The following is a 25,966-nucleotide window of genomic DNA, read 5'->3' as shown; positions in this document are numbered from 1 at the left end:
AAAATTTTAAAATCAATTTTTAACATTGAAAAACAGGATTTTTTCAAAATTTGTTCTATCAAAGTCTTAGTCAAGACCTGAAATAAGATGATTATGATAAAATCCGGCAGATGTTTTAACATTTTAATGGGTTTTAACGAGCATTTCCTTAGCTTGTTACACTTGCCCCACTTTCCCCTATCTTAGTATATCTTAATTTTGTTGGAAATATTCTCAACTATTCGAAAAAAAAATTGAACACTATTCGAAAAAAATTAAAAACTGGAAATTTTTTGTTAAAATTTATCTTTTTGTGACTATATCTTGAAAACGGTGAAAATTTTGTAATGTATTTTTCGATTGATTTGATTTCACTTTAAAAACTGAAGTCAAAGAATTGAGTAAATTTCTATTTTTCCAAAAAATTATAACTCGACGGCAAAATTTTCTATGGCGATTTTTTGTCTCCTAAACAATATCGAAAAAAAAATACAGATTTTGAAAAATGAAATTCGTGTGAAAAAAAAGTAATAAGAAACACCATTTTGTCCCGTGTACCTTTTTTAACCTACAACTTTGCCGAAGACACCAAATCGAATCATCAGAGAAATTCCTTTTAAAAAATCGATTTTCGAATATTTTCGTATCATTTTAGTATGGACAGCTGCCAAACTTGTGTGGAGACTTGTTTGAATTTTTGAATTGTTTTTTTTTTGTGTGGGTGAACCAATGACACAAAATGGCTTCTTTGGTCATTGGAAAGGCCCTCAAAAAGTTTAAGCCAAATAAAAAATAAATAAATAAGATTCATTACCAGTTTTGGTGAAGAATTGCTCGTATAAAAAAATGTAAAAATGTAGGGAAAATTATGACGAGAAGGAAGTGCGTGTATGTGTGTTCAACCAATCAAATATCCACTGGCCGGCAGCGAAATTATGGGAAAGTGTAGTTTGTATCAACTTGCATAAAATTTGTAATATTTGCTTTTCCTAATTTGACGAAATAACCATTCAATGAATTGTACCACACTCCGTTTAAGGTCAATTTTAAACTCTATCAATTTTATTAGAACTCGCTTAGATTCATGTTTGCCGACTTTATTTAACTTTTATTTACCAACTAAACTTTTAAATTAAAGCGCACTAACGCTTTCTTGATTATGGTGATGCGATGATGAGTTTTGTTGTTTTTTATTGTTTTGTGGAGAAGGATATTTCATCATCAACAAGTGCTCGCCATTCGGGGTGGGTTTCCTTTTTTTTCTCGCGGTTATTTTTTATCACAATTTTGCTACATATAATTTACTGAAAATCCTTCCCACATTTCGCTCGCGCGCTTTCGTACACAGACACTGTCAACAGATCATTCTATCTAATAAAAAGGTAAAAAGAATTACAAAAATAACTCATTAAGAACTACTTAAAGCAATTGCGCTCTCCGAAAACGATTTATTTATTCGCAATTTGTTTCTATATTTTTTTTTGTTTCGATTCATATTCGACATCTTTCTTTCTTTCTTTCTCTCTTTCGCGCGCTCGTATTTATCTAGGATAATTGCAAAATCTGTGTCATCTGGCTGTTTTTTCGATTCGAACCAAAAGAAAGAATAGAAAAAAAAAAAACTGATAATAATAATTACACAGAACAGAACCGGAAATCATCAAAGTCGTTATCACTTGTCTACACGTTAAAACTTAATTACTCACCTCTGTTTTCGCTAAAATTACTCTGAGTTGGGGTTGGGGTGAAGGTGTGTGTGTGTTACATCTGTTTGTCTGTGAAAGATTGCTGCCTTAACTAAAATCAACCTTAAAACGTAAAAAAAAGAACCTATTTCGAGTAGACGGCGGCGGCCTGAGTCGCGCGGAGTTTGGCCCGCGCGTTCAGGTACTCCGGGTTGATCGAGTCGGGATGGGGGTCGGACTGGGAGCCGGAGCCGGCCGCCGCCGCCGCCAGGTTCTTCTGCTCGAGGCGGGCGGCGCGTTGCATTATCACCCGGCCGAGCTCGTTGGCGATGGAGTTTTCCGCGGCTTGCTGCTTGGCCAGGTTCTGGGCGGCCAGCACCTGGCGCTCCTTTTGCTTCTCGAGGGCGCGCTGCAGTTCGCTCTTTTGGTTGAGGACGCTTTTGCCCCTGGGGAGTGGAAAAAATGAGTTATTTCAATTTCTGATGGTCGGATGGTAATTTCCATCCAATATGCTGTTATCGCAATTTAAACAAATTATTTAGCTTTTCCAATTTGTTGAAAATCTTTAATTTATTGAATTTGTTGAACTTCTCGGATCCTAAATTTCTTAAATCTGCATATTTAAATTTATCTTCAATTTCTTCAGGTCTAGAATTTTGTCAATTTCTATAAATTGACAAATTTTTCAAAGTCGAGAGGAGAGCAAGGAATTAAAACATATATGAAAATGTAACATTTAACTCTCGACTTTGAAAAATATGTAAATTTATAGAAATTGACAAAATTCTAAAACTTAAAAAAATTAAACAAAAAATCAAGATATGCATATTTAAGAAATTTATGACAAGCCATAAAAGACAAAAAAAGTGTTTGAAAATGCTGACATTTTTTAAGATATTTGCAACAGTCTTTAACCTATACCTTTCAAAATTGCTCATAATTCTAGAATTGCATAAATTTCTATAATATCATGATTTTCTAAAAAAAAAAAAATTTAAAAAAGTTCTTTAATTTTATTAATTTCCAAAATTTCTTAAATATCATTAAAAGAAATTGTAAAATTTTCTACAATTTCCTGAATTTCTAACAGTTTTGAAATTCTTCAAATTCTATTTTTTTCAATTTCTTGAATTCCAAGATATCTTTGATATCTTCATTTTTTGTTATTTTCTTAGAAAGTTTCTTTAGGTTAAATTTCTGTAATTCTTGAATTTAAAATTTGTAGATTTCCTTAAATTTCCTTAATTTCTAAAAAAAAAAAAATTTCTTTAATTCAAATTTCATGAATTTCTATTTTTTAATTTTCGAATTTCTAGAATTTGTTATTATTCTAATGTTTTCTAAAATTTCTTAATTTTCTAACATTTTTTAATTCTTGAATTTTAATTTCATTTATTTTTTAAAGTTCGAGATCTCTTGAATTTTTATTTTTTTAATATTTTCTTAAAATACTTATTTGTGTAAATTTCTATAATTTTTAAATTTCATGAATTTCTATTTTTTAAATTGTTCAAATTCTGAATTTTATTAATTTTTTTAAATTTCTAACATTTTTGAAATTCTATAATTTTTATTTTTAATAATTTCCTAAATTTCCAGATTTCTTGATTTTATTTTATTTTCTTGAAATGTTCTATTCGATCAAATTTCTATTATTCATAAATTTCTTTTTTAAATTGTATAAATTCAAAATTATTTTAATTTTCTGCAATTTTCTAAATTTCTAACATTTTTAAAATTCTTCATTTTAATTTATCTTTATTTTTTTATTTCAAGTTTTTTTTTTAATTTCTTTGATTTTTTTTATTTTCTAAAATGTTTTATTTGTTTATATCTCTATGATTCTTAAGTTTCATGAATTTCAATTTTTTGAATTTTTGAATTTCTAAAAACTGCTTAATTTTTCAAATTTGTTGATTTTCTAAAATTTCCTTATTTTGTAACATTTTTTTAATTCTTCACATTTAATTTTATTCATTTTTTTTTAATTTCGAGATCACTTTAATTTTTTGATTTTTTCAGATTTTTTTGAAATATTTATTTGTTTAAATTTCTATAAGGCCGATGCAAATATTTTTCAAAGTTTTTGTCCCTCGCCTCTGGCCAGGGTCGAGGGGGGATGGGCATTTTTTAAAAATTTGTTGATTTTTTAAATTTTCCTAAAATTTCTTAATTTTGTTATATTTTTTTAAATTCTTCAATTTTTTAATCTTTTTTTTATTTTCTTGGAATATTTACTTGTTAAAATTTCTATGATTCTTAATTTCAATGAATTTCTATTTTATAAATTGCTATGATTTTTTTATTTTTTTTGAAACTATTTTTAAGTCTATTTTTTTTATGTCTTCAATTTCAGATTACTTTTTTTTATTTTCTTGATTTTCTTGATTTTCTTGATTTTCTTGATTTTCTTGATTTTCTTGATTTTCTTGATTTTCTTGATTTTCTTGATTTTCTTGATTTTCTTGATTTTCTTGATTTTCTTGATTTTCTTGATTTTCTTGATTTTCTTGATTTCCTTGATTTTCTTGATTTTCTTGATTTTTTTGATTTTCTTGATTTTCTTGATTTTCTTGATTTTCTTGATTTTCTTGATTTTCTTGATTTTCTTGATTTCCTTGATTATCTTGATTTTTTTGATTTTCTTGATTTTCTTGACTTTCTTGATTTTCTTGATTTTCTTGATTTTCTTGATTTTCTTGATTTTCTTGATTTTCTTGATTTTCTTGATTTTCTTGATTTTTTTGATTTTTTTGATTTTTTTGATTTTTTTGATTTTCTTGATTTTTTTGATTTTCTTGATTTTTTTTGATTTTCTTGATTTTCTTGATTTTCTGGATTTTCTTGATTTTCTTGATTTTCTTGATTTTCTTGATTTTCTTGATTTTCTTGATTTTCTTGATTTTCTTGATTTTCTTGATTTTCTTGATTTTCTTGATTTTCTTGATTTTCTTGATTTTCTTGATTTTCTTGATTTTCTTGATTTTCTTGATTTTCTGGATTTTCTTGATTTTCTTGATTTTCTTGATTTTCTTGATTTTCTTGATTTTCTTGATTTTCTTGATTTTCTTGATTTTCTTGATTTTCTGGATTTTCTTGATTTTCTTGATTTTTTTGATTTTCTTGATTTTCTTGATTTTCTTGATTTTCTTGATTTTCTTGATTTTCTTGATTTTCTTGATTTTCTTGATTTTCTTGATTTTCTTGATTTTCTTGATTTTCTTGATTTTCTTGATTTTCTTGATTTTCTTGATTTTCTTGATTTTCTTGATTTTCTTGATTTTCTTGATTTTTTATTATTTTCTTGATTTTCTTGACTCTCTTGATTGTTTTAATTCGTAGAATTTCTTGAACTTACTAAATTTTAAATTAAAATACAGTCCAGAATCGATTTTCCGATTTTATAAAATTTCTTTGATTTTTAACCTTTTTAAAAATCTTTAATTTATTTTTTTAATTTTTTTTTTAAATTCAAGATTGTTTTTTGATTTCTTGATGATTTTATTTCCTAAAATGTTTTATTTGTTTACATTACTATAATTCTCAAATTTCATGAATTTCTAATTTTAAAATTTTTAAATTTCTAACAATTGCTTAATTTTTTTTTATTTTCCGAAATTGTCTAAAATTTATTAATTTTGTAACATTTTTTTAAATTCTTCAAATAATCTTTTTTATTTTTTTTTAAATTCAAGATTCTTGATTTTTGTTTTTTTTTGGTATATTTATTTGTTTAAATTTCTATAATTATTAAATTTCATGAATTCCTATTTTATAAATTGCTATTATTTTATAATTTTTTTTAATATTTCCTTATTTTCTACCATTTTTGAAATTCTTCAATTTCGATTTTTAAATTCCGTCAATTTCAAGATTTTTTGATTAATTTTATTTTCTTAAAAACTTTTATTTAAATAAATTTGTATGTTTCTATAATTTCATGAATTTCTATTTTTTTTAATTGTACAAATTCGAAAAATAAATATATTTTTTTATTTTTGAAATTTAATTTTTTTTTAAACATTTTTAAAATTCTTCAATTTTAATTTTTTTTGAATCTTAAAAAGATTTTCTTGATTTCTTTTTATTTTCTTGATTTTTGTTATTTTCTTGTTTTTTTTTTTGATTTCCTTGATCTTCTTGATTTTCTAGATTTTCTTGAGTTACCGTAACTTTTAGAATTTCGCAAATTTCATGTTTTTTCTTGATTTTTTTTTGCTTCTAATATTCTAAAATTTCTTGAATTTACTGAATTAAAAAAATACAGTCCAGAATCAAAAAAAAATTACTTCGGATATTCGAATAATAATTAAAAAAAAGCGTTGCCTTTTTTAAGATTGTCGAGCGACTCCTATACAACTCTAACAGTAGTTTATGAAACAAGTTGCAGACAGATGATTTTTTCAGAACAAGTCGTACATTTATCCAACGAGGTTCACCTAGTTGGATAAATACGACGATTGATGAAAAAATCAAGTATTGCAACGACTTCCATACGATATTTTTTGCAATTCCGAAAAACAGAAATGAACAGAATTAAATGTCAAATGTCGCATGTATTTAGTCAATAAATCGTTTAAATAAAAAAAACGTTTTACTTTCCAAAAAAGTGCTAAAAAATTGAACTTTTCAGCATCCAAAGTTGATCTTTTCAGCATTTATTTCGAAAAGTGTTACCATTCGATTCTGTAATTTTTGGCGGCGGTTTCGTCGTTCGAGAATTTCAGGAAAAGTAAGTACTAGTTTCACGACGGAATTGCAAACAGTGATTTAGAATTTTCAAATCCAAGATGGCGGCCAAAATGGCGGTGATGAAATATTGAGAAAATTCACTTGGTAATTTTGAAGACAATCCACCAAACCTAATATTGCTAGAGTTAAGTTAACTATACTCACATCTTCTGGTTGAACATGAGCTCCCGGTGCAGGTTCTGGCGGTCCATCGAGTCGACGCAGGGGTTGATGAGCTTCTTCGGCACGATCAGGCCCTGGCCGCCGTCGGAGTGGCCCTGCTGCGCGTCGTTCCGGTTGATCGGCGGCATCATTCTAGTACTTCCCCTGTCGTTGGTGGTGCTGGTTTGAAACTGGTCGTAGGAGGCGCTGCCACTGGTGAGGTTAAAGTGCTGCTGCTGCTGCTGCTGATATTGCTGGACGTCCGAGTGTCTTCTCCGCTGGCCGCCGGAGCACTCTAGGCTCGCATCTGGAGAAGAAGGAGGGGCTTTGATTAGAGCTCGTGCTTTGCTACTAACTCCCTACTTTGACACTTTAAGCCTGGTAATGGGGGAAAATAACAAACAAGCAGATAAAAAAACACTAAATAAGGCATCATCAAAAGGAGAAAAAAAAACGCTTTGCTACAGATAAATAAGGTTTGGCAAGCGATAAGACAGTTCCGAGCGAGAAACAAGCAGGCGCTGATTTAATTAACAAACGTGTGTGATGAGACGTTTGGTGGAGCAGCATCAAAGTGTTGATCAAAGTAGGCGAAAATGACCGTCGTACACGCGGGCACGTGAATGGGCTCATGGTAATTAGTCTACCCTTTTTTAGCGAGACGACCACTTGCTACGTTCTAGTCGCGCTTGTTTCTACGATGATAATTTGTTTATCCCTCAAAAGGCGTTTTATTTTGAAGGGTGATGACGATGTGTGGCACGAAACGTGATTTTGACGGTGATTGCGAATGTTTACGGTGTCGCTAGGATTTGTGACGCCGCAGCGAAACTACTTAATAACTGTATCCAATGTTCGTTGAATGTAGTAACTAAGTTTAATATAAATAATTGTCTGCAAAAAAGTACTTCATCCACCATTACGTGGTTGGTGCCTTCATGGCTTCTGTATTATAATTTTGGGTGTGAAACGATATTCGATATATTAATGGAAAAAAGGGGTTAGGTATATAAAATATCTTATTTTGTAAAATCTAGTGAGTTTTGCCACTCTTTCAAACATGAGCAGTTCTTCTGAAACTTTGCAAAGATTTTTTTAATTTCATCATAAATTTATATCCTTTCAAAATAATTGATTCTTATACTTCACAAATATTTTTGTGAGTTTTTTCATTCTATTATTACAGAACAGTTTGTTTTATAGTTTGATAAGATTATTTTTAAGACAAAAATATTTTCGAATATATTCTTGAATCAATAAAAAAAATCCATTTTCTAAACGTAAACAGGTCTTAAAATCGTATGATGGGATTTTTTTTTAATTCAGGTATTTTTCAATATTCTATTAAAATGTTTTTTTTTTCTAGTTTCAATCAGTTTTAAGTAAGTTTTTCTGATCTTTCAATTTGATGCGATTTTGTTTAATTGAAACATACTTTAATGTTGTTTAAAAAATAATGTGTTCTTATGTAATTAAAAAAAATTGTTGTTTTTTGTTTTTTATTTGGCCCAAACTATTAACAAGAGAGTCATTTTGTGTCATTGGTTCGCCCATACAAGGCTCCATACCAAGTTAGCAGCTGTCCATACAAAAATCGTACGTAAATATTCAAAAATCTGTATCATTTGGAAAAATTTCAAAATTAACTTTTTTTATACAAAAAATTCAATTACTGAAATCCGTATTTTTTTTATTATTTCATATGGTCAAAAAAAATCACAAATTTTAAAATTTTTGATTGTTTTGTATTGTTAAGGGACATAAAAATCCGCAACTTTTGAGTCATAGTTATGATGTTGATATAAATTGACTTTAATGGAAAAATAAATCCAACTTAAACATTTTTAGCAATTTTAAATGTAATATAAAAGTTCAATCGAACTTAACAGAAATTATGGTTAAGTGCATTTTCCAGATAAACCACTTAAAGTATGACTTCATAACAAAAACAGTTTTTCGATTTTTAAAAATAGTATCCATAAGTGTCCATTTCTATATATCTCAGTTTGTAAAATATGCTGATCTCTTCCAACGTAATTATTCAAAAATCTCAAATTTAAGACTGACATTTGAAAGGAGCGTAAGATCTAAAATCCTAAATAAATTTAAAAAAATATCGTAAATGATTGTATAAGGAGCGTTCTTTTATTACGCAACGCAACATTTTAATTTTTGACCCAATACCGCTCTGCTAAAAAAATCGAAAAACAGTTTTTGTTTAATTTGAAAAAAATAATTAGTGGTTTTATCTCCGAAACGGCGGACTTTATAAAAAAATCTATTAAATACTTTTCGATTACAAATAAGATTTAACATAATGATGCCAGTTTTATGTTTGTGTAAAATTTTTATTTTTTTAATAAAAAAAAACTCTATCTAAAAAACAATATCGTGGGCATTTTTTCAGTTCGCGGTTTTGTACCGTAAAACATATAAAAATAATAAAAAATAAATAATACGATTTTTACGAAATTGAGATTTTTTAACAAATAGTTCAAAAATCAAAATGCTTTTCCGTGTAGATATTTCTCCTAAATAGTCCTCATCAATACATACAAATTTTCCGAAGACATTAAATCGATCAGAAAATTCCTACAAAAGGTACAGTTTTTTTTTCGAATTTTACGTTCTTCATAGAAAAATGTAATAAAAAAAATGTGAAATTTTTTCCAATTTTCCGGGAAAAAATCAGAATTTAAAAAAAAGATTTAGAGAAAATCGAAAAACTTTTTTTTTCCTGTAAAAGTCATGAGCAAGCTTGACCATCTCTAAAAAATATGTTTTCAATGGGAACAGAAAATTTTTCTATGAGGTTGCTTCAAAGACATTGAAGATTGCGTCAAATGTTTGATGAGGTACAGCCTCTGATAGAAAATCAAACAGTGAAAATAAGGTTTTCTCTACATTACCAAAATTGCGTCATTTTTTTCAAGTGACGATAACTTAGCAAATACGCGTCAGATTTTCAATGTCAAAAAATGAAATAATAATAAAATTATCCGATCTTTAGCATGATTTTTTTTTAATTTTCGCATTGACATTTGAAAAGGCCCTAAAAACAGTTACCTCTAAAAATATTATGGATTAATTTTAATATTTTAAAAATATTTTTATTCGGAAGTTTGGAAAATTTCAAAATACTTTCATTTTTGGTCCGGTCTTCAACATATTTTAAGCAAATTTATGGTATTTTTTCTGATCTTAAACATATCCAAAAATGAGAATTTGGCAAGTCCTACAACTTTGCGCAAGGCACTAACTCGATAAAAGAAATCCGTTCTCAAGATACAGATTTATTAATATTTTTAAATTCTTTTTGTATGGACAGCTGCAAAAATTCTGTGAAAACTTGTATGGACGAACTAATGATATAAAATGACTTCTTTGGTCATAGAAAAATACAACACACAAAGTTTCATCCAAATATAAAACTACAAAAAAATAATCGTAGCCCGAAGTCTTAAGCAGGTATTAGACTTTGACAGTCAAACAAACAAAGTGGCACTTTTTCGTGTTTGACAGTTTGTCAAACTCGCATTTTTGTCAAACTGTCAATAAATGCGAGTTGGTTTTTTGTTTGTCATAGTCTAATACCTGCTTTAACGATTTGCTCATATGTTAATCCCTCATAAGGTCAAAAAAGGTCAAGATGTCTTTTTTATCAAAGCTTACCAATATCCGGCCTTAAATCTTCCATTAACTTTTGTTACGTAGTGATTTTTCATGGCAGAGTTGTTTTGATTGGGCTGCCGGTTCTTCTTTTTCTGTTTTTTAATGTAAAGATCAATAAATGAGTGATGGGTTTGATACGAAAAAATCCTATTATGGAATTTGGCTTGGATCAATATCGTTATTTTATCATACATACATATCAAAAATAGGAATAGTACATAGTATCATTTTGCTTGTTTCAATCTTCTAACCAAATAAATGACTTGTGGAATTGAGTTTTGGAAACCTTTTGTAAATGACAATTTAATGAACGAGTTCTACAATCATCTACAGAATCTAGCAAATTTTTACTTGTAACTTTTTCTAGCCAACGACTTATTTGTTTTTGTTCAACATTTCTTCCTCAAACCTTGACCCTCGAACAGTCGCATCTTTTCGCGGATATTCTCGGACGGGTTCAGCTGCGGTCGAAACATGGCTGAATCCAGTTTTTTTTCCAATTTGTTTGGTTGTTGTTTTTGTTGTTAGTTTCCCTGCTTTTCTTTGAGTTCAAGCAGTTAAACTGGTTGATCCAGCAAAAGGCAGAAGTGGTAATTTAATTCGAAACAAGACCACAATAATGCACACCTCCCTGAAAAATCAAAAAATGTTGTATGAATAATTATTTTTTATTACTGACTTATGGAAAGTGGTTGAAATTGATTACTTCTTAGAAAACATAATATTTTTCAAATTCCAAAAATAAGGTTAAAAATAACTGTCAACAAATTTTTCAACTAACTTGAACATGTTTCAGTTATGCAAAGTGAACTCTTTGAACCGAATCACCAAAGCAAAAGACACCTTAATTCGTCGCACTTAATCACGTTTGTTCAAGCCACTTTTTTGCTTCGTTTCTCCACGTTGCTTGATTCTTTTTACGTTTTATACTGAAGTATTGAGTTGTATCCAACTGAAATAATCTTTAGAAAATAAATAAATTTAAGGTTTGCAGTAAGCTACATTTACGGCAAATTTTGATTTGAAAACAAAAGTGCTCTTAAACACATTTTTTAAAATATAAATTGAAAATTGAAAATTCCTAAAAATACCACAAATTGAATTAATCAAACTAATTCAAACCAGAAAAGTCTGTTGCGATCCACACCCCCTTTCTTCTTCGAGCAGTCTCTCTCTCTCAAGCTCAACCCAACTCCGGAACCGGATTTTTCTTCTGCGGAAAATTGCGTTTTTTTTCCCCTCCCTTCCGAGAGTTTCAAGTGTCAGGTTGTGTGTTTGTGGCCAATAATACCAACACCATTGCTAAATGGATTTTCTTCTTTTTTTCTCTCTGTTGTGCCTCCGACACAGTCGTTAATCAATTTTGCACACACCTAGAGCGAGCATAGTTGCTGGTTGTTGTTGTTTGATGTGTAATTGCTCTGTGTAGACAACTGTGTAGAGTTGCAATTACAACTATTTACAAACGGCTGAGTAGCCGGTTTGTTTTTGTTTTGGTAAAAAGCGGTTTCTTATGCTTCTGTTTTTGTCTGGTTCGCACATATTTGTGTTTTATAACTAGAGTTTGTTAATCTTAATTAACAAACTGGTTTTCTGTCAATCTTGTTTACTGATTGCAATTTGTTTTTTGCTTTAAAATTTTTATTAATGTAATTTAAATTCCGATTAGTGTCAAGTGTCAAGTGTCAAGTGTCAAGTGTCAAGTGTCAAGTGTCAAGTGTCAAGTGTCAAGTGTCAAGTGTCAAGTGTCAAGTGTCAAGTGTCAAGTGTCAAGTGTCAAGTGTCAAGTGTCAAGTGTCAAGTGTCAAGTGTCAAGTGTCAAGTGTCAAGTGTCAAGTGTCAAGTGTCAAGTGTCAAGTGTCAAGTGTCAAGTGTCAAGTGTCAAGTGTCAAGTGTCAAGTGTCAAGTGTCAAGTGTCAAGTGTCAAGTGTCAAGTGTCAAGTGTCAAGTGTCAAGTGTCAAGTGTCAAGTGTCAAGTGTCAAGTGTCAAGTGTCAAGTGTCAAGTGTCAAGTGTCAAGTTTCAAGTGTCAAGTGTCAAGTGTGTATTTTAGTATTTTAGTATTTTAGTATTTTAGTATTTTAGTATTTTAGTATTTTAGTATTTTAGTATTTTAGTATTTTAGTATTTTAGTATTTTAGTATTTTAGTATTTTAGTATTTTAGTATTTTAGTATTTTAGTATTTTAGTATTTTAGTATTTTAGTATTTTAGTATTTTAGTATTTTAGTATTTTAGTATTTTAGTATTTTATTATTTTAGTATTTTAGTATTTTAGTATTTTAGTATTTTAGTATTTTAGTATTTTAGTATTTTAGTATTTTAGTATTTTAGTATTTTAGTATTTTAGTATTTTAGTATTTTAGTATTTTAGTATTTTAGTATTTTAGTATTTTAGTATTTTAGTATTTTAGTATTTTAGTATTTTAGTATTTTAGTATTTTAGTATTTTAGTATTTTAGTATTTTAGTATTTTAGTATTTTAGTATTTTAGTATTTTAGTATTTTAGTATTTTAGTATTTTAGTATTTTAGTATTTTAGTATTTTAGTATTTTAGTATTTTAGTATTTTAGTATTTTAGTATTTTAGTATTTTAGTATTTTAGTATTTTAGTATTTTAGTATTTTAGTATTTTAGTATTTTAGTATTTTAGTATTTTAGTATTTTAGTATTTTAGTATTTTAGTATTTTAGTATTTTAGTATTTTAGTATTTTAGTATTTTAGTATTTTAGTATTTTAGTATTTTAGTATTTTAGTATTTTAGTATTTTAGTATTTTATTATTTTAGTTTTTAAAGTATTTTAAGTTTTTAAAGAATTTTAATTTTCAAAGTATTTTAATTTTCAAAGTATTTTAGTATTTTAGTATTTTAGTATTTTAGTATTTTAGTATTTTAGTATTTTAGTATTTTAGTATTTTAGTATTTTAGTATTTTAGTATTTTAGTATTTTAGTATTTTAGTATTTTAGTATTTTAGTATTTTAGTATTTTAGTATTTTAGTATTTTAGTATTTTATTATTTTAGTTTTTAAAGTATTTTAAGTTTTTAAAGAATTTTAATTTTCAAAGTATTTTAATTTTCAAAGTATTTTAATTTTCAAAGTATTTTAATTTTCAAAGTATTTTAATTTTCAAAGTATTTTAGTTTTTAGTAAAAAAATATGCATACCTGAATAAAAGTGAAATTAAATCATTTAATATCCAAAACAGCTCATTCCAAACTTACCTGAAAAGAAAAAAGAGAGAAGAATAAAATTATTTACTGTCTTTTTAACGATCCCATGCGCAATGGGTTTCTAGGCTTCTTCCAAGAGTGTGAAATTTACGATTGCTGTAAGTTAGTCAAACCTGCAATTGCTCCAATTAGCCAATGCAAAAGCCACCAGCAATTATGGGGCACGTCCCTTTTTAAAAAGCAACAACCATCGTTGCCAAGTTATAAAGTAAAGTTTTACAAGGCCCCCATTAAAAATTAAACGTTACGCAATCAATCCGGCAAACTCAATTTGTCGTCACACTTCGTACTAAACTACCCGCAAAACAGTTGCAAAACGCGAAGAAAAGTGAAATGTGACCACTGTAATGGTCATTTTAACGACCCAAAATAAAAAGTTTTAGTTCCACTTTTTCACGGTGGTGGCGCTGCTGCGCAGCTTCACTAACGAAAAATTTGGTAATTTTCAGCGACCAAAGCTCGTTAACCCAACCACGTGTGTTTGTGAGTGTGTGACAAAAACGACAATTGCAATTGGACACAAAAACAAAACATTTCACTTCCATTTCCGCGTGTGTGAGACTTTTTGTTGTTGTTTTGTCTTTCTTTTTCCACTTCTGACTAGTTTGACCGCAACGTGGACGGCGCGCGGCACGCGCTCTTTTTCTGCGGACTTCCTCTTGAAATTGTAAAGTACAGTTGAACTTCGGTGGTTTGACACTTACTCAAGTTATAAGAAATTTTTGTTAAACGTTTGTTTACATTGGAAATTAGACCCTTTTGAAATATTGTTGCCAGAGAACTGTCAAACAAATGATTCTCAATAATTCTTTTTTTTTTTTTTTGACAATCTCAAAAAGCTGTCAAACCATCAAACTTCCACTGTACTTCAATGATTGTGAAACCATGGCGTCACAATTCTCCCCCCCTTCCGTAACTCTTTCCCAGTCGCGAATGCCAACATTTTTATTTGCTATTTAACCCCTTTTTACGCGTGGTTCAAACCGGCTATGGACGGTGACCGGTAGTTACTTTCAAGGGGCCAGAGTTTTGATTGGCACCCTTCCTGGCTTTTTTCCCCCCTCCTGGAATGTCTCTCAATGAAACAATGAATGAATGTTGGGGGGAAACATTGCGATTTGTGATGAAGTGGTTGGATAGTTTTCAATTTTAGGTCACCGAATAGGTCGCGAAGTTTAATTTAGTTTTCTTTCACGGAAATTTTAAAAAGATTTCGATTTATAACAATAACATTATCTTTGTTTATTAGCTTATTCTCGATGAGAATAGAGATATTAATAGAGATGCATAGTTTTAGAAAAATAAAACAGCCTGTAAAATACTAAAATGTCCCGCCCGTGTGGATCAATCGGACCGCGCACTGGACTCACAATCCAGAGGTCGCCGGTTCGAATCCCGCGGCGGGCGCTCTAAAATTCTTTGTGTAAATATGGGTATTCGGCGCCGTCGCTCCGTGCCATACTTTCATACACTTAGGAGCCCAGGGCGGCGAAGTCCTTGTAGATAAAAAGGAAGACACTAGTGGTTGGTACTAGCAATGGTGGCCGACAGCTATAAAGTCAACTTCGTTGTAAAAATTTACAGATTTACGACTTTTTGGATTTACCAATTTCGAGTGTTCTAGTTTGCGAATTTTTGATTTTTTTTTAGTTTATTTTTTTTTAAATTAATTTTTGTGATTTTATTTATTGATTTTTTATGTGAATTTAAAGTTGAATTTGCAATTTTCCAATTTTCGTACTATCAAATTATCTGATTTTCAATGTTTCAAACTATCCGGTATCCAATTTCCTTAATTTTTTTATTGATTTAGACATTTTTAATTATCATAGTTTATTTTTATATTACAATAATTTTTGTGATCTGAACTAAATTTTTAATGTAAATGTAAAGCTGAATTTGAAATTTTCAAAACAGAGATTTTTTATTTTAGATTCAAGTATTTAAAAATTTTCAGAGTTTTTTTAATATAATAATTTTCCGGTTTGAATATTCTTCAATTTTTAAAATATTGAATTTGTTTTAATTTTTAAATTCACGATTTGAAATATCTTTTCATATTCAAAATTTCAAATCAAAATTTTGATATTTTTCTCAATATTTGAAATTTAGTTATTTTGAATTATTCATAGTTTATTTTTCTGTTTCGAGCATTTTTGTGATCTAAACTATTTTTTTATGAAAATGTAAAGCTGAATTGTAATTTTTTTCGAATTTTTGTCCAGACTCGATTATCCGAAACCTCGATTATCCGAAGTATTGATTATCCGAAGGTTTGTGTGGGACTTCAGATAATCGAATCACGAAGAAAAAAAATCGTATTTTTCAAATTTGTTACTTTTAATATTCAATTGGAGTTTAGCAACTTTATTTTAATTAAATTTGAATGGTTGATTACCATGTATTTTTTCAATATTTCTTCACCGCCTTTTTGGCCGCCAATTTTGATTTATAAATTCTAAATCACTTTAGACTAGTTTAGGGGTCATGCATAAGCTCAACAATCGAATATAAGACAACGAAAAAAAGAATTTGTGTTTTGATTATCCGAAGTGAAATTTTGCCAAGGCCTTGGAATAATCTAGTTTGGACTGCATTATAAAATTTTAGATTTGTCGAATTTTTCGAGCATTTCAAATTCAAGAATTTTTGAATAATTTAATTTACAAATGTTCATAGTTTAAAATTTTTCAGTTAATTCAGCTAATTCTTGAAATTTTCAAATTTATAATTTATTATGGTTTATTTTTATTCATCGAGAATATTTGTGATCTTAACCAAATTTTAACGTAAGTATAAAGCTGAATTAGCAATTTTTGAATTTCTGAAATTTTGAATTCTTGAATTTTAAAATTCACGAATCTTTGAATTTTTAGATTTTGAAATTTTCAAAGTTTTAAATTGTTTAGTTCACAATTTTTGAATTTATAATTTAGTTTCGTTAATTTTTATGTTTCAATAATTTGTGTGATCTTATAACTAAATTTTAACGTAAGTGTAAAGCTGAACTTGCAATCGAAATTGACGAATATTGTTATTTCAAAATCATTGAATTTATGAACTTTATTTTTTTGAATATATTTTTTTAATAATTTAATTTTCGAATTTTTTACGTTGAAATTTATGAATTTCTGAAATTTCGTAATAATGTATTGAATCTTAGGCATTTTGATTTTTTTTAATCCAAAAATTTTAAAAAAAAATGTTAAAGCCTTTAAATCTTTAAAAAATTTTGGCTTGAAATTTAAAAATTTTCAATGTTTAAAAATGCATGGCTTAAAAAAAGATAAATGAGTTGACTTTTAAATTAATTTTATTTCAGAATTTTATGATTTATGATTTCCGAATTTTTATTTTCTAGTTTTTGAATTCTGTATTTTTTTTTGTTTTTGATTCTTTTAAATTTGCGAATTTTAATTTTAACATTATCGCATTATTGTTGAATTTTTGAATTCCTAATTTTGTTATTCCCTGATTTGTATATTTTTTTGATAATCGTATAATTTTTTTTTATTTAATTAAAATAAAACTTTTCCATAACTTTTACGCTACGTGTAATTTAAAATTTGAGAAGATTTTCAAATTTAAAAATGTACAGCCTTCAAATTTAAAAAAAAAATTAAAAATTTCTAAAATTTTCGGTAGTTTTTAAATTTTTTAAGTTTGAAACTCTCTATTCTTGGATTTTTTTAATTTTTCAAATTCATCCGTGCAAAATGCTTTTTCAGACATAAGAAATCTGTTCGGTCCTGAACCGAAGAAGTTGACGTTTGAAAGAAAAGTGAAAAGTTTGCGCAGTGTCCAACCCCAAGCCTACTATGATCGCCCAGCCAAACGCATCGATGAACCCCTCGAGAAACGCGCGCCGTTAGCGGAGAGTTGTGGAGAGCAGAAACGACGAGAAAGGGAGAGAGAAAAAAGCGCGCGCTCAGCGCGCAGCAACAACGACGAGCAGCATTACAGTCCACGAGTTTGTGCGAGAAAGACGCAATAAAGTTTTTTAGTTTTAAAGAAATAGCGCGCGTGTGTTTTCATTCCGGAACATTTCCGCCCAAGCCCAATCACAAACAAAATCAATGTTTTAATACTCTCAAGTTTGAGCAAATTATTTGGATTTTTTATTTCAGCAGTTTTTGTTCCAAAATTAAAGGGAATTTTCCTAATCTTTTCGAAAAAAAAGCAGATTTTAATGGTTGTAACTTAAAATTGGGGCACTATATAAAATTGTCTGTACTTTTCGATTGCAAATTTGATTTAAAATCGAAAAATAAAGTTAAAAAATATCATGACCTTATTCAACGTTTTACAAAAATCATAGTTTTTTTTTCTCTAAAATTGGCAACGCTGCCAAATTAATTCTGACCATCTTTGCCATAACTTACAAAATACCAAAATATTTTGCACAGTTCAGTTTTTTGCTTAAGATTAAGATTCCGGGTGCTGGAATTGTGTATTAAAAGCCTTTTTGTATGGACAATTCCCAAAATTGTTTGGAGGCATAATTTAACCTAAGGATTTCTCCAGGATCCCTACGAAAGATTGGCTGCGCTAGGGTGTGGAAAAAAAATATGGAGATTTGTACACTGAAATAAAAATAAAGTAAAAAAATCCTATATTCAAGGAATTTTGCCTACTTTCCTTTCTAAGTAAATTGAAAAACCCAATAACTAAATAAGGAAAGGATGCAAAATTCTTAAATAAAGGAATTTGTTATGTAAGTGTATGAAAGAACCAATGATGCAAAATTGCTTCTTTTGACGTCGGGATTGTATGGACAAAGTTTCGTCGAAATAAAAAAAAAACAAACATAACATTTTCAAACAAAACTTGCTCATTCTTGAGATAATTGCTCTATGTCTCAAAAATAAACTAAAAGTAAACGAAACAATCAGTGCATATGTGCAAAATTTACCATCAAAGTTACGCATCAGTGGCTTTACCCACATTTGACGCGCAACATTAACCCAATAATTGAGTAATAACTTAATAATTTTAATCACTTTCGCTATGCGTGGCTCAACCCATCCTCATCGTAGTCGGCGTCGACGATCGTCCCACATTGCACAACCTCCTCCGCTTATGTAGTCAAATTGCAGTCAATTGCATTTGCCATCCGCCGAAGCCCATCGGAAGCATTCCAGCCTAATGAGCATCAACCGGAGGACGGAAATTGAACCAAACGAGCGAAAATTCAATTTTCGTAAACGTCGCTCTCATCGCGGTAGGCGCGCGATGAAATGTCACATTGAAGTCGCTGAGAATGGGGACAAACGTCACTTGCGGCGTTTCGGCGGGTCGTCAAAGTTCAAAGCTTGGGAAGTACCGGGAAACCTTTTTAGTTTGACTCACACATACTTGTTGATGTTTGTTTTGATTTTTGTTTGATAGTGTGCGTGATAGCAGTAATGACAGTTCAAGCGATACAATGCCGATACAAAGATGTCGATTTGTAAACAAAAAAAAAATCTTCCATCACAGTTGCAATGTAAATAAATCCTATTTGACGTGTACTTTGACAGGAATGCGCCAAGAAGATTGGAAACCACTTGAAAATGTTTACATAACCAAGTTATGGCGACGGCGAATGCATTCCAAAAGGGGGGGTAGTAGGCCGGGTGACCAACGTCACTTGATGCACTTCTTTACCCGCACCCTGCGAAAAGGGAATCTCAAGTGCCCCGACCAAAAGTGACGTAAGCGCCAACCAAAGCCAATTTTCATACGGCACCGGGCCCGGGAGTACGCGCATGGGCTACTTTGGTTTGTTGTTGTTGTTTTCTTTTTCTTAAGGAAATGGGCATAAAAAATGCGCAAATCCAAAGAAGGTGCATTACAAGGGGTTGACACGGTACTGGAGAAGGCAAAAAAAAATGCTCACACGTGAATGAGAGTCGGCCAACGGCAATGACATAATTTCCAGGTGGCGGTGGTGACTGACACTTAAGCGACGTAAGTGTGTGGCGGTGGTGATTCGTCAACTGGAGGAGATGTTTAACGGTGTGAAATGCGAAAGGTTATCGGATTAGTGAGTTTCTCAAGTGTTTACAACGGGAAATTTTGAATTATAAGGAAATACCATAACCATTACCAACCGATAAAAATCAAACTGCTTTAAAATGCCTGAAATAATTTTTAGGTTATGTTTTTAAAAACAATCAACATATCAACATTGCAACACGATTTCACCCGAAAACGTCAAACGCAACGCGTAACCACTTGGTTCCCTTCATTATGCATTCCATTTGAACTCCACTCCGCAACAACAACAACAACGCCAACTGCGACCAATTGCTAGACCAAATGTCGGAACGGAAAACGTACTCCACGTCTGACACACAAATCAGCGATTCCAGCAACGACCGCCGACGACATCAATAATGACAGCTCGAGCATAGTACAGTAGAACCCCGCTAGTCTGACATCAACGCAAATTTGACAACTGTCAAACTTTGTTGAGAAAATCAAAACAAACAAGATGAAAATCGCTTTGACAGCTGTCAATCGCTGTCAAACCAGTGGGGTTGTACCGTAAAGTGAAATTATGATCATTCATAATTTTTTGACGCTTCGGTATTGATCACTTGGTCGGAATAAGCAATGAGTTGGAGCGCTATAAGGTTTGGTGAAGGTTTAAAAGTGCATTTGAGCCACACCTTTCAAGCTTGTTATTCCATCTGGAATTTGTAAACAATAGAAATTTCTGCAAACTAAGTTGATTTCGCCATAACTTAAGTTAGTTAGTCCAAGCACAGCTTCGAGTGGATATGTTAATCATTTCGGTGAATGACTCTTTGTTTGTCACACCTCAAATCACTGATTTCTACGCAACTTTGGTTGCAACGAAAGCTACTCAAAGCCTAAACAGCGGTGTCAACAATGGTAGCAAGTACCCAAAATCGACCTCTTAACAACATGTTGAGCGATCTTTGGTGGACAACATAAGTACGGCTGACCACAATGAGTTGCGTTTAGTTGTTATGCAAAACATAGCTTGTTGAACAGCTGTTTGAGTTTGACGCTTGAGTTTGATATATTAACAATTGTAGCAATTTTAGCAATTTTGATAATTTTAGCCATTTTATCAATTTTAGAATATTTTGCAATTTTAGGAATTTTTGAAATTTTAGCAATTTTTTTTAATTTTTGCAATTTCATCGATTTTTTCAATTTTAACAATTTAGGTCATTCTAGATATTTAAGCCATTTCAGCAATTTTAGCATGTTTTGCATTTTTTTTTTTGCAATTTTTGCAATATTAGAAATTTTACCAATTTTAGCATTTTTTTTTGCTATTTTAGCAATTTTGAGCAATTTTTGCAATTTTGATAAAATTTTAGCAATTTTAAAAAATTCTGCAATATTAAATACTTTTAGCCATTTTAGCAATTTTAGCACTTAAAGCAATTTTAGACATTTTTGCAATTTAAGCAATTTTGAGCAGTTTTAGCAATTTTAGAAATTTTAGCATTTTTTGCAATTTTGCAATTTTAGCAATTTTAAAAGTTTAAGCCGTTTCAGCTATTTTAGCATTTTTTGCTTGTAAGCTTTGCATTTTTTGTTTTTTTTTACAATTTTTGCTATTTTAGCAATTTTAAAAATTTGAGCAATTTTACAAATATTAGAATATTTTGCCATTTTAGCAATTTTGGAAATTTTTGCAACTTTTGCAATATTCGCATTTTTTGCATTTTTTGCAATTTTCGCATTTTTTTCAATTTCTGCAATTTTAGCAATTTTAGCAAAAAGCAAGTTTAGCAATTATAGCAATTTATCAGTTTTAGCAATTTTAGCAAGTTTAATATCCAGCATTTTTTGCAATTTAAGCAATTTCAGAAATGTCAGCTGTTTTAGCAATTTTAACAAAAAGCAAGTTTATCAATTATAGCAATTTTAGCAATTTGAGCATTTTTTGCAATTTAAGCAATTTCAAAAATTTTAGCAATTTTAGCAATTTTAGAAATTTTTGTAATTTTAGCAATTTTAGCATTTTTTGCATTTTTTGCATTTTTTGCATTTTTTGCATTTTTTGCATTTTTTGCAATTTTTGCAATTTTTACAATTTTTGCAATTTTTGAAATTTTTGTATTTTTTGCAATTTTTGCAATTTTTGCAATTTTTGCATTTTTGCATTTTTAGCAATTTTTGCAATTTTTGCAATTTTTGCAATTTTTGCAATTTTTGCAATTTTTGCAATTTTTGCAGTTTTTGCAATTTTTCCTTTTTTGTAATTTTTCCATTTTTTTGCAATTTTTGAAATTTTAGCAATTTTAGCAATTTTAGAATTTTTTTTGCAATTTTAGCAATTTCAGCAATTTTAGCAATTTTAGCAATTTTAGCAATTTTGATAAAATTTGAGCAATTTTAGAAATTTCAGCATTTTTTGCAATTTTGGTACATTAAGCCATTTTAGCAATTTAAGCAATTTAAGTAATTTTAGAAATTTTTGCAATTTGAAGCAATTTAAGCAATTTTTGGAATTTTTTGCAATTTTAGCAATTTTTGCATTTTATTTGCATTTTTTTGCAATTTTTGCATTTTATTTGCATTTTTGCAATTTATGCAATTTCTGAAATTTCAGCAATTTTAGCCATTTAAGCAATTTTAGCAATTTTAACCATTTAAGCAATTTTAGCAATTTTAGCAATTTCAGCAATTTCAGCAATTTTAGCAATTCAAGCATTTTTTGCAATTTAACAAATTTCAGCAATTTTAGCATTTTAAGTAATTTTAGAAATTTTTGGCATTTTTGAATTTTTTGCAATTTTTGCAATTTTTGCAATTTTGAATTTTTTGCAATTTTTGCATTTTTTGCATTTTTTGCAATTTTTGGCAATTTTTGGAATTTTTGCAATTTTTGCAATTTTTGCAATTTTTGCAATTTTTGCAATTTTTGCAATTTTTGCAATTGTTGCAATTTTTGCCGCTTTGCAATATTAGCAATTTTTGCAATTTTAGAAATTTCAGCAATTTTAGCAATTTTAGCAATTTGAGCATTTTTAGCAAATTTAGCAAATTTAGCAATTTAGAAATTTTAGCAATTTTAGCAACTTTAGCAATTGTTGCAATTTCAGCAATTTTAGCAATTTGAGCAATTTTAGCAATTTTAGCAATTTTAACAATTTTAGCAATTTTAGCAATTTTAGCAATTTTAGCAATTTTAGCAATTTTAGCAATTTTAGCAATTTTAGCAATTTTAGCAATTTTTGGCATTTTTGCAATTTTTGCAATTTTTTTGCAATTTTGTAATTCAGTCAGTCAGGTCAGTCAGGTCAGTCAGGTCAGTCAGGTCAGTCAGGTCAGTCAGGTCAGTCAGGTCAGTCAGGTCAGTCAGGTCAGTCAGGTCAGTCAGGTCAGTCAGGTCAGTCAGGTCAGTCAGGTCAGTCAGGTCAGTCAGGCCAGTCAGGTCAGTCAGGTCAGTCAGGTCAGTCAGGTCAGTCAGGTCAGTCAGGTCAGTCAGGTCAGTCAGGTCAGTCAGGTCAGTTAGGTCAGTCAGGTCAGTCAGGTCAGTCAGGTCAGTCAGGTCAGTCAGGTCAGTCAGGTCAGTTAGGTCAGTCAGGTCAGTCAGGTCAGTCAGGTCAGTTGGTCACTCTAACAGAAAAAGATGTTTGAAGTTTCTTTTTAAATTTCGTCAAACTAAGTTTTTTTGAATGTGAAAAAATATTCTACCTTTTCATTTCACTGTCCAGACCGCATGTCAATGCTCCATCATGCCTACACCTAATGTTGATTGCTCTCTGATTGCCTGAACTTTCCTCAATCTTTTCTTTTTTGTCTACACTTCCTTCACTTCCTGAGGTGTGTTTTTACTCCCTGATTTCTTTCCAAAGCTTTTTTTCTTTCTCTCTTCAAGGCGAAGCTTTCCGCCATTATTTCACGATAGTGTAATTGTGTGCAATTGTGGGGCCTATGATAGGGCTCGTTTTGGAGAGGTTTATTACTAATATCGTGCGCAATCATACGCCTGCAGTAGCATCTTGTGGTGAATTATGATTAAAGTGAATTGACTCCGACTCGTTTTGCCGCTCAATTTGTTTGATTGTTTGTCGTTTCACTTTCATTGCAATTTATGAAAATTTGTTTGAAGATTGCAAACAAAAGCTTGTTTGTTGTTTTTTTTTTTAAATACTTCAAAAATCTGAAATAAGTTTAAACCCAAATTTTGGTAAATTTCACTCATAACCAACAAAAAATTGATTAAAGTTTACCCAGATCTGAGTGGAATTACCCAAAATCTGACGTTTGGCCTCAAACGCATTTCTGCGTAGGTTGAAAACAAATTGCAAAATTCAAACTCAAAACTAATTGTTGCGTACCAGTTAAAGTTAATCGCAAGGTCAGCTGAAATCGTGTGAAACCAGCCAATTTCAAATCCCATCCAATTTCCATTAGCGATTTACACACACACTCTGACACGCTGAACAAAAACACCTGCAAAAACAAAACACGTGAAACTTGCACACGCGAAATCAATCAGGCACATCGTGACCGCCTCATTATTCGCGTTGAACTACAAAGTCATGGCTTAAAATAAAGCTCACACGAAAAAAAACCAAGCAGGCCATGAAATCCAGAACTTCAACTACACTCTCACACACACACGTTCGAAATAAATCAATGTAATCTAGTCAAGGTCAGACGTTGCAATTTTCCCCCTTCCCCTACTCATTTTGGCTTTGATATAGCTTTACAGTGGCACTATATCAGCACTATATCCACATACAGAGCACGATACACGAAAAATGCTCGTACTCACACACCGCGTTGTAACCCACATTTAAGCCAATTAGGGTTCGATTATTTTGCATGGGAATCGGAGGAGGGCAGCCCCAAAATCGATATCGGCCAGACCTGCTCCAAGAGGCTTCTGGACGTCAGCCGGTTTTTCGAAAATGAATTTTCGTGTATTTGTGTGGAGCGCATCACAACATAAACAGACGAAGCACAGACGTAAACAGTGGTGGGATAGGGAGTGACTGTCAATTTTTGGAACCAGAGTTGAGTTGAGTTGAGTTGAGTTGAGTTGAGTTGAGTTGAGTTGAGTTGAGTTGAGTTGAGTTGAGTTGAGTTGAGTTGAGTTGAGTTGAGTTGAGTTGAGTGTTCTTAAAAATTTCCTTCAAAATTCTTTTCTGAATCAGACTCTTCCCCTCATTACATCAAATCACTGCCAAACGCTAGTCAACTTCCCCTAAACAAGCTGAATTCCCCGTTGAGAGCAACTGAAATCAGTAGTACTAGCCGGAAGCCGCATTCAATTAGGTGAACTTGTTTGGCCGGCTGGACCATTTAAAGCGCTGGAAAAAAGCGAGATTTATCCAACTGTGGCGCGGTTTACTCACGTGAAGTAAAATGGGGATTGTATTGCACGTGTTACGTGTGTTTTGACGGCGGGGTTTCATGGAACTCTTTTTTTTTAAACTTTGGGGAAACAATGGGAAACGTGACCTGATCCACATTAGATCCGTGTTGCTTTTTTTCAGTGTGGCTTAGATTTGACAATATAACTTTCACTGTTAAACGGTTAAGAAATTTTCTATTTTTTTAAAAGCAATTTTCATACATTTTTTTTCTTTTTTGTCTTTTTTGTCTTTTTTGTCTTTTTTGTCTTTTTTGTCTTTTTTTGTCTTTTTTGTCTTTTTTGTCTTTTTTGTCTTTTTTGTCTTTTTTGTCTTTTTTGTCTTTTTTGTCTTTTTTGTCTTTTTTGTCTTTTTTGTCTTTTTTGTCTTTTTTGTCTTTTTTGTCTTTTTTGTCTTTTTTGTCTTTTTTGTCTTTTTTGTCTTTTTTGTCTTTTTTGTCTTTTTTGTCTTTTTTGTCTTTTTTGTCTTTTTTGTCTTTTTTTGTCTTTTTTTTTGTCTTTTTTTTGTCTTTTTTGTCTTTTTTGTCTTTTTTGTCTTTTTTGTCTTTTTTGTCTTTTTTGTCTTTTTTGTCTTTTTTGTCTTTTTTGTCTTTTTTGTCTTTTTTGTCTTTTTTGTCTTTTTTGTCTTTTTTGTCTTTTTTGTCTTTTTTGTCTTTTTTGTCTTTTTTGTCTTTTTTGTCTTTTTTGTCTTTTTTGTCTTTTTTGTCTTTTTTGTCTTTTTTGTCTTTTTTGTCTTTTTTGTCTTTTTTTGTCTTTTTTGTCTTTTTTGTCTTTTTTGTCTTTTTTGTCTTTTTTGTCTTTTTTGTCTTTTTTGTCTTTTTTGTCTTTTTTGTCTTTTTTGTCTTTTTTGTCTTTTTTGTCTTTTTTGTCTTTTTTGTCTTTTTTGTCTTTTTTGTCTTTTTTGTCTTTTTTGTCTTTTTTGTCTTTTTTGTCTTTTTTGTCTTTTTTGTCTTTTTTGTCTTTTTTGTCTTTTTTGTCTTTTTTGTCTTTTTTGTCTTTTTTGTCTTTTTTGTCTTTTTTGTCTTTTTTGTCTTTTTTGTCTTTTTTGTCTTTTTTGTCTTTTTTGTCTTTTTTGTCTTTTTTGTCTTTTTTTGTCTTTTTTTGTCTTTTTTGTCTTTTTTGTCTTTTTTGTCTTTTTTTGTCTTTTTT

General features: G+C 30.0%; 1 protein-coding gene and 1 long non-coding RNA gene across 3 annotated transcripts in view; both read right to left on the bottom strand.

Annotated features, from left to right (window-relative positions):
• Nucleotides 1-1,060: 1,060 nt before the first annotated feature.
• On the bottom strand, nt 1,061-10,765 carry LOC120414512 (protein FAM107B). 2 transcript variants are annotated; one of them, XM_039575719.2, is made up of 3 exons: nt 10,639-10,765; nt 6,561-6,864; nt 1,061-2,110 (listed from the first exon to the last, which is right to left on the bottom strand). In XM_039575719.2, exons 1-3 carry the CDS (start codon nt 10,703-10,705, stop codon nt 1,810-1,812), a joined length of 672 nt encoding a protein of 223 aa, XP_039431653.1. In that variant the 5' UTR covers nt 10,706-10,765; the 3' UTR covers nt 1,061-1,809. The 2 variants fall into 2 exon arrangements, with proteins under 2 accessions (XP_039431653.1, XP_039431652.1); XM_039575718.2 differs by lacking the exon at nt 10,639-10,765 and adding an exon at nt 6,921-7,005.
• A 2,675-nt stretch (nt 10,766-13,440) lies between these two features.
• Nucleotides 13,441-25,966, bottom strand: part of LOC128093047 (uncharacterized) — a 107,368-nt gene continuing 94,842 nt past the window's right edge. Inside the window, exon 5 of the long non-coding RNA XR_008212192.1 lies at nt 13,441-13,455. This is a non-coding gene — a long non-coding RNA (uncharacterized LOC128093047). The remainder of the gene's footprint in view (nt 13,456-25,966) is intronic.

This window comes from Culex pipiens, chromosome 1 (genome assembly GCF_016801865.2).
Source record: "Culex pipiens pallens isolate TS chromosome 1, TS_CPP_V2, whole genome shotgun sequence".
Taxonomy (NCBI): domain Eukaryota; kingdom Metazoa; phylum Arthropoda; class Insecta; order Diptera; family Culicidae; genus Culex; species Culex pipiens.
This window is presented reverse-complemented; position numbering and strand designations above follow the sequence as displayed.